General features: G+C 53.2%; 2 protein-coding genes across 2 annotated transcripts; both read right to left on the minus strand.

Moving 5' to 3' along the window:
- Nucleotides 1-5,087: 5,087 nt before the first annotated feature.
- Nucleotides 5,088-5,776, minus strand: LOC103777697 (interleukin-8-like). Its single transcript, XM_008945257.1, has 3 exons — nucleotides 5,713-5,776; nucleotides 5,349-5,478; nucleotides 5,088-5,175 (listed from the first exon to the last, which is right to left on the minus strand). Exons 1-3 carry the CDS (start codon nucleotides 5,774-5,776, stop codon nucleotides 5,088-5,090), a joined length of 282 nt encoding a protein of 93 aa, XP_008943505.1.
- Nucleotides 5,777-6,805: 1,029 nt separating this feature from the next.
- On the minus strand, nucleotides 6,806-8,618 carry CXCL13 (chemokine (C-X-C motif) ligand 13; the record flags this gene model as incomplete). Its single annotated transcript, XM_008945258.1, has 4 exons — nucleotides 6,806-6,818; nucleotides 7,299-7,382; nucleotides 8,065-8,194; nucleotides 8,549-8,618. Coding segments are annotated over 4 exons (297 nt in total), but the record flags the coding sequence as incomplete, so codon positions are not given.
- Between the last annotated feature and the right edge of the window lie 8 nt (nucleotides 8,619-8,626).

Consider the following 8,626-nt stretch of genomic DNA (forward strand, 5'->3'; position numbering starts at 1 on the left):
ATAACTGATGTAAGCACATCCTTCTCTGCCACACTGGTACATTAGAGCAGCAGCAGGAGGTGACTTGGCTAAAATCAGGCTGTCAACATAAGGAGCAGCAGGGCATTGACCTACCTGGTCACCACAGAGGTATGATGTTCTCCTGGGCAGTCTTGGCAACCAGGAACTGCCTGGTAGCAAGCGAAGAAGTGTACAAGACTTGCTGAAGTTCAGTTTCAGAAGTGGTATGGTTTGGGCACTGAGCACATGCCCTGAAAAACCTCACCTGCCTCATTTCACATGTCCCAGAAGGAGCTGGAACTCTTAATCTCAGAGAGGTTTTATGCAGGGGAGCAGAGGACTTGATCTGTCAGAGACCAAGAAAGAAACGAGCCCTAGGTGAAGAGAGGTTTGGGTTTTTCTGATAGACACTGTCACTAGCTGAGCCTCTCCATCTCATAGTGAGGAAAAGCATCTTGCAATACACAGCTTCTCAGTTTCTTATAAGATTACAGAAGTATAGTCATGTTCTTTCCCTTTTTCACCCTTCAAGGGCAACACAGACCCCCAGAAAACCTGGTGGAAACCATTCATGACTTAAGTCTCTAATGCCAAGGATCAGCCAAGAACTCTCTTTAAGATTACAAACAATTTTAGAAGGAGATTACAAGGCTCTGGGTGAAGGCACGGCTCTAAGTGCTACAGCTTCTTCTCCTGGGACCACTCTTTGCACTGACACCGGCCATAGGTTTGCTTTTCCTCCAGGAAACGAGCAGGGACAATAACAAGAGTGGCTGAAGCAGGCACAGGCATGGCACCATCAGACAAGGGGCAAAATTAACACCTTAAAAGAACTCCCTCATCCTTGAAAAAGTGATCTGGCTCTAGAAAAGGTATTAAGAGATTATAAAGTTTGCTGCTTCAGCTCTGTTTGAGGCTGAGGGACTTAAGGAGAACAGTTTCTTGGAGTCTGTCTGAAAATAAGCATGAAGACCAAGAAACACTCAGGTACTTTAGGGTGTTTTAAACAGCATTAATGACAAAGCAAGTGATACGGCTCATGGCTTTTTAATTATCACATTGTGCGTTTGCTTTCTGAGCAATTCAAGTGTTTCTGTGCACCATGTCAGCAAAATATGCCCTTAAATTGTCAGCTCACAGGCTGGACCAGAGCAGAGGAGAGGGGAGCCCCACTGCCCATCTCACCCCACTTCATGTTGGGTATTTTGGGAGGTTGAGGGTTTTTTTGTTGGATTCCTTACTTGCAACCACAAGGTCCTGTCCCTCCAAAGATGGAGGCTCATGTGGAGAGGGGGGAAGCTGCAGTGTCACTCCTGGGCATGCTTACACCCAATTTTTAAGGGGTTTTATATCTTGTTTTATGGAAATGGTGACTTGGCTTGAAATTGAGAGTGTGCTGGGTTCTTGGGTGGGGAAACTGGTGCTCGTGGAGGCTGGAGCTGCCCCAGTTTTGCCTCACCTGCCCTGGGGCAGCCCTTCAGCACCTTCCCCACCAGCCTGGACACAGGCATGGGGTAGGTCTCCCAGGCAAAAACCTTTGCTGCTTGACGCCAGCCCTAGGCACTGTGCTTGCAAGAGCAGCAGCCTTCAACTGATACCTGAGAAAAAAAAAAACCCTGAGTATTTAACTTATTCCGTGGTTCCTACAAGAGTGAACAGTAAGAAACCATCTCTCCATCTCTCTACTTTTACAAAAGGATCCTTTTTTGCCTTGCTTTCTGAAAAAAAAAAATCATGTTTTGGAGCAAGCACCATACCATGGTGCAATTCCCCTCACAATTATACTTTGCTATGAAAAACTCACTGATAAAGCAAATTCCCATGGAATGGGGACAGTGGTGCCCAGGGAGGGGGAAGACCTGGCAGGCCAGACCCAGCCCAGATAAAGTAACACCAATGATAGAGTTAAGCAGCCCTGCCTTTCTTTAACCTTAAGGCAGCTAGGGAAAAGGAGGTCCTCAAAACCCTGAACTGTTCCTTTTTACTTCCCTTTTAACATTTTTTGCCTTTTTTTTTTTCTCCAATTTAAACCCACCCCCACAGCATGGGGATGGAGTACTGCTCACACGTGGTGCATAGGGCTCAGTATCTGCTTGTATCTTCCCACCTGTGTGCTTGGATTTCATTTTGTAGGCAATAAAAAGCCCTTTTGCAACCACTCTTGGCCCATGCTGTGGTTCCTGAGAAGCTCAGGGTGGGAAGGAGGGGGACACGGGGACCAGCTGGGGGTTCCACAGCTTCTCTCACTGCCCTGGGACATGCTTTCAGCATCCAGGGTGGTGGCATAAATTTGATTCCCTTTTGGGGACATCCCCAGACCTCAGACACTTCCTACCAATGTGGCCAAGGCGAGTGTTTAAAGGGCAATTACTTGATGCAGGGTTGCAAGTCATGTCCAAGTCACCTCGGGCCATGTGGCGAAGGGATGTCCCTGTGCCACACCACGGTCCCCAGGGAGCATGCTGGTTCCCTGAGGTCATCTCAGGAAAACGGGGTCCACAGAGAGCCTCAGCCAGTCACTGGGAAGCTTCCCAGTATCTCCCATTTCTCTTGTGCTTACACAACTGGGAGCCAACACCCCGGGGCCGCAGACCTCAGACCCCACCCAGCTCCTGGCAGGGCCCCATGGCACGACCTGCTGCTCTCAGGAGCTGGCACAAAAAGGCATGAAACCCTGGGGCAAAGGAAAGGTGGCCTGTTCGGAAACACCCTGCCCAAAGCGGCCGAGGGCTTTGTGGTGCCACAATGCTGTCTACCCCCAACCTCCCTAAATCCCAATTTTGACACAAATCCACGCAGAAGGAGCTGCCACAGCCAAGGGGTGGAAAGCACATTCATCCATTTATTGATGGCACCCAGGACAGGCTGCCGTTGTGGGCAGGAATAGTGCAGGCACCTGAGATGGAGGGTGCTGCCAGGTGCCTGAGGGGAAAGCCTTTTGTGAGGGGGGATGCAAGGGAAGATTCCTGCCTCCTGCCAAAACCCTGGGAGCAGAGCAAAACCCGGTGCACCTCGTCACAGAGTTCTCCCCACAGAGGAATAAAACCACGGTGGGTTATTTATTACCCGATCCAGACAGAGGGAGCGATGGGGTGGGGGGCCTGTGGGGGGACCAGCAGCACCACCCCACAGCCCCACCCCACCGCTCTGCTCCCCGCCGTGGCCGCGCCGGTGCTTCCCTTTTGGTGGCACTCCTGCAGATATTGGGGGAGGCAAGAAATGGGAAGACAGTGAGGAGGAGGAGGAGGGGAGCATCCTGACACCCCACTGGAGGTGTCTCTCGGTTTTCCAGCACTGGTACCTCTGCATCAGCTTGTGGATGAGCAGCTGGATCCAGGGCGCCTCGGGGGCCACGCAAACCTTCTTGTTTTTCTTCAGGGTGAGGCTGCAAAGCGACAAGACCCCATCAGCCCCAAAGTTTTTCTAACCACCTGCAGAGGAAACCCTTCATGCTCCCCCGCAGACTTATGAGCACACCCCTGCAACCCTCAATGGGAGATAGATAGGATTTTTGGGGCCTTGACCTCAGCTCTAAGCCACACTGGGGGTAAACCCCATTAAAACAGGCTGGGTTTCCCGTGCAATATCCTGTGCCTCCCAAAAGTCACTGCAAGATTTTGGGCTTTTGGAGAGGGTGCAAGCACCCATGTATTTTTACACCAGTACATGAGCAAGCAGCTGGCAGGAATTGGTTTGCAGGCTCTCCACTTACATGATCTCCTTCCTCCTGCAGTGAATACCAGGCGGCGTAACGTCGATGGCAAGGATCAGCCCCAAGTTGATGACCTTGGCGGTCGATTTGATGCACTTGCACTTCATGTTGGTCAGCAGGCTCTCCAGCGACAGACCTGCGCCCAAGAACAGCCCACACCCAGGTCTCTGCCCCCACCATCCTCGTGCCACTGTCCGGCCCCCTCCTCAGCATCCACGGGGCCATTTGCACAGACAGAGGCTTGTGATAACGGGGTTTGCGTTAACGGGGTTTGCAGTGGCAATCAGTGAGAGCAGCGAGGCTGACGCGAGGCTAACCCCTCCCAGCACAGTCTCAAAGCTCTCTTTTCAGGCACACAGAAGTGGTTTAGCTTCAGGGTCTGAAAACTTAGCCAACATTTTGTGAATTCAACAATTTCATGGGGGGCTTGAAGTAGCTTAAACCCAGGCAAATCCTGCGCGGTCCCTTGCATCCCTCTCTGCTTCTCATTTAAAAGATAAACTCAAGCTCAAACATAGGCAAGAGTCAAATTTGAAAGCTTAGAAGAGCCCGTGCTCAGCCCCATCAGCAGCACCCAATGCCCCTGCCCAAGGATTTGGATGAGGAGACAGAAGGACACCCAAGATCACTCACCACCCCCTGGCACCAAGTTGCCCAGGAGCAGGGCCAGGGCCAGTGCTGCCGGCAGCAGCCGCATTCTTGATGCCCACCCCGAGGTGCCACAGGGGCTGCTTTATAGCCAGCCCCGACGGGGATTTCACAGGCTGGGAAATGAGCTGCCCCACTCTCCGACTTCCCTGCCCTCGCTTCCCCCTGCCGCACGTGGCCCATACCGACGGAAAAGGCAGAAGCCACCATGGCCACCTCCTAAAGCCTGCTTGCCCCATGTTTCTTGGTGGAGAAGCAACGTGACACCACGCCCCAGTGTGCCCCCCGCCCAGCGGGCACTCGCTCCCCTGAGCACCCCAAGGCCCCACACGCCGCAGGAAGGGATCCCAGTGACAGTGACCAAGGTCTGTCACCTTTATTGGACCTCTCAGGTCACCCAGCGCATGGCCACGGTGGGGGAGAAGGGAGGGAAGCAGGGACTGGCATTTTCAAGAGCTTAAATGAATAAACTGCAAAGGACAAAGGAGCTCAGGGCATCACGCAGCAGCTTGCTCCCCTCTGCACAGGGGCAAGGTAACAGCGAGAAAAGGAGGGTCCGGTTTTGGCCTTGGCCCATCTGTCAGTCCCACCGAGAGCAGCTTCCTCAGTCGGGAGCCTGTTTCTTCCTCCTGCCAAAACCAGAAGGGGGAGAAACGTGTGAAGACCAGTCCCCACAGGATGCCCCCGGACCCGCCGGGAGCCCCTGTTGCTTGGGGTGGAGGGGGGCTTACAAGTTAGGGAGGTCCTGCAGGAGTTTCTTCACCCAAGGGGTGTTGGGATTCACGCAGATCCTCTCCAGGCTTTTTAGTTTAATCCTAGAAAACATGCTGGGTCTCAGCATCGTCACTTCCCCCTCCTCTGGTGGAGGGGCTCAAGGAGCTGAACCTGCCACTGCAGTCCTCATAAAGAGCTCAAAACTGAAAATAATTCAAGGAGGATGGGGCAGGGGGGAAGCAGAGGGCTGATACCACACCCCGGAGCCACTTACACCACCTCAAGGCGCCGGCAGCTGCTCCCCACCGGCCGGACCTCGATGCTCCTGTATTTTTCTGGAGAGATGAAGGCTCTGGTGGTCTTGGCACAGCGGCAGCTCAGGTTGCCATTGGCCTCCAGGAGAGCTGGAGGGGCACATGGCCACAGCTCATGCATTGCCCCAAAACCCACCAGCATCCCCAAGACTTTCTGGGCAACGCATCTCCCCCCACATCCCACCGGGATCACTGCACCGGCTCACAAAAGAGCCGCAGCTGTATTTAAACCCCAGAGACAGAGGCAGGATGCTGCCTCTGAAAACCTCACCATCCCCCCCCAGCATCCTCCAGCCCCACACTTGGGGACACGGGGATCCTCACCTGCATCCCCAGGGTGGTGGGTCACCAGCAGCACCCCCAGCAGCAGGGCCACCCGTACAGCCATGCCAGCCCTAGCCCCAGCCCTGGCAGCATCCCCCTATTTGAGCCAGAAAATAGGAGAAGTGAGGTGGCACAGGCGGGAGGCCCGCGGGTTTGGGGCGGTTTTCACCCGTCACCCGGTGCTCGCTGAGCTTGCAACACTACTGATAAAAGCAGCTCAGGGCTTGGCGGGGGGCCAGGGCTTCCTGAAAGCAGCTCCCTTTTCCCCTTCCTATGAAGCCAGGTCTGGTAAAGACAGTGGTTGTTTCCTCCAACGCTTGCTCTTAGCCCACGCAGCCACGCAAGCCCAGAGGGATTTTTGGGTGCAAACCTTGCACAAACTTTTCTCCTCTCTCATTCCTCCACATGAAAGGGTTTTTCACTATGCCTGACATTCCTCTGGGTGCTGTCCTCATTCCCCTACCTATAGTAGAAATACCTGACGTATAAACAATATGCCATGTATTCAGATATATATGACATATATTCAAACACACATTTTAATGCCTGTAACATTTCTGTTAAAAAGCAGCAAGGCAAGAGCACCAGATGCAAATAACAGTCAACTCAACTCCAGGAAGGCTACAACCATGTGGTTCATGAACGCCCTGCCAAGTTTTCCCTGAACTCCTACCTTCAAAGGAATACAACAGAAGAAAAAAACCTGAATTTTATTTGACTTGAGATCTCAGGACAGGACACGCCACGCTGGGTAATGAAAACCCCAGACACGCTCTGTGGATGAGGGTTTGATGCGGAAAGAGTCACAAAGTCACTCCTACAGAGCTGGGAGCAGCCCCTGACAGAAAGGCTTCAGTCTATGGGCAAGTAAATAAATGAAGGCTTCATATTCACGCTGCTCCAGGGAGAATCCAGAGGAGAAAGAGCCCCACAAGCCTGCCCCAGGGCTGGGGTTCCCTCCCTGCAGCAGCTGCTGCTGGGGCTGGACATGGGGCTTTCAGGAAGGGGGGAAGCAAGGGCCAGGTTTGCATGCCTGGGCATCATCTGCCGGCCCAGCTTGGGGCTCCAAGCACCGACTTCCTTAGCAGGAAACTTACTTTTTCTTCCTGAAAAAAGCAGAAGGAGGAGAAATGTGTGAACGCAGAGCAAAACTGGTCCTGGGGGAGGAAGCTCCTGCCCCCACCGAAGGAAGTCACTGCCTTTTCCCCAGGGCAGGCATCGCTGGTGTGGACGTCTCCTGACTGTGGGGATGGAGGGTGGCTTCCCCAGACCAGCACCGACACGCAACTGCATTCAGAATGAGCAAAATTCTGCTATGCCCATCCCCCAAAAAGCAATCCTTTCTTGCCAAAATGTTTTCTGAGGTGTGGCACCGTGCACAAGCCCAGGAGAGCACACGCCACGGATCGAACGCCTGAACGCTGCTTTATGCAGTGAGGTCCCGGCCTTCTTCACTTTTGGAGTGGGTCCCGTGACCCCCGGCAGCCCATCCAAGAGCCCTCCGTCCTGTGAGTGCTCCCCAGGGCCATAGATGTGACAGGATTCTGCCCAGGGTCACAGAAACTAGGGGTTTTTCATCGACTTACGTGCTAGCAATACGCTTCAGCAGCTTCTTTACCCAGGGGGCGTCAGGATTCACGCACACCTTCCCGGGGGATTTTAATTTAATTCTGGAATGCAAGGAGAGTTTACGAGTGCTACCCTTCCATCCAAAGGCAGGGATTTGAGCAGGCAAAGCTGGTCTGCCAGACTTAGCTGCCATTTACAGTTCCAGCAGACAGCAGAAAGCTCCTCACGACAGAGGAAAGCCATGTGACGGTCAGGAAAAAGCAAGATGTGGCACGTCGCTGAACGGAGACCATGCGTGAAGCCCAGAGGTGACTGTTCAAAGGCAATTTTCTCTGTAGATTTACAACTGTATCAACACTGAGCAGTTAAAGAAATCTTACACTTCTGCTTAACGAGCTGCTTTAGTCAGGACAGGAGTAAGGAGAGAAGGGCTTGACCAAACAGGCTGTTTGCTCTCAGGATTATCATGTGTTGCTAGTGGAAAAATTGGTTATGGCTCACCCTGCCTCGGTGTCTGAGGATGTTCTTCCTCCAAACTTCAAATACCCCTCACTAGCATGCAGAAATATGGAAAAGCTCATTTAGGTCCTGTGGACCTCTAGCAGGTTGGCTCGGGTGGATTTCCTCCATCAGAGGTGACCTGATGTTCCTCAGCCTCGCAGCATGAGTGAGAAAGTGAAGAAGTGAGGTGCTTGCAGCAGAGAATACGCAGCGCTGGCCCCGCTGCTGTGCAGGGGCAGGAGAAAGCAGCTTTCTGCCCCACGAGCCCCGCGCAGCACTTACATGATCTCTGTGCGTCTGCAGGTGCTTCCCACAGGCCTTATCTCAATGCTCTCGTATCTCTTCGGACTGATGTAGTCCGAGGTTGTCTTTACACACCTGCAGTTCAGGTTTCCGTTCACCTCCAGGATGGCTGAGGAAGAGAGAAGGGAGCAACTTAGAGACAAACAGTGTTATTTAGAGAGGCAGTAACTCCAGATCTCTTAGGGAGCCAAAGAAATTGTCCCTTTCCATGCTTTCACTGACAACACTTTAGGGAACACTGGAAGAAACTGTTATCTGTGCCTCTGCCTCAATACACTGCTCTCACATAGCTCCCAAAAGCTGAACCAGGTCCCACCAAAGGAGGACAGTCACACTGTAAGAAAAACCTTGGGTGAAACAGCCTGGAGGAGTCCCCACCAACGCAGGATGGAGATGACGCCCACCCATCGTGAGGACAGAGCTGACAGCCACAGGTATCTCCACAAAGCCACCAGAAGCTCACCTGCGTGGGCCGAGTGGGACATGATCAGCACCAGTACCACCAGCAGCAGCCACAGGACCCCAGGGGCTCCCGTCCCCA

This window comes from Merops nubicus, unplaced genomic scaffold (assembly GCF_000691845.1).
Source record: "Merops nubicus isolate BGI_N331 unplaced genomic scaffold, ASM69184v1 scaffold21428, whole genome shotgun sequence".
Lineage (NCBI taxonomy): Eukaryota > Metazoa > Chordata > Aves > Coraciiformes > Meropidae > Merops > Merops nubicus.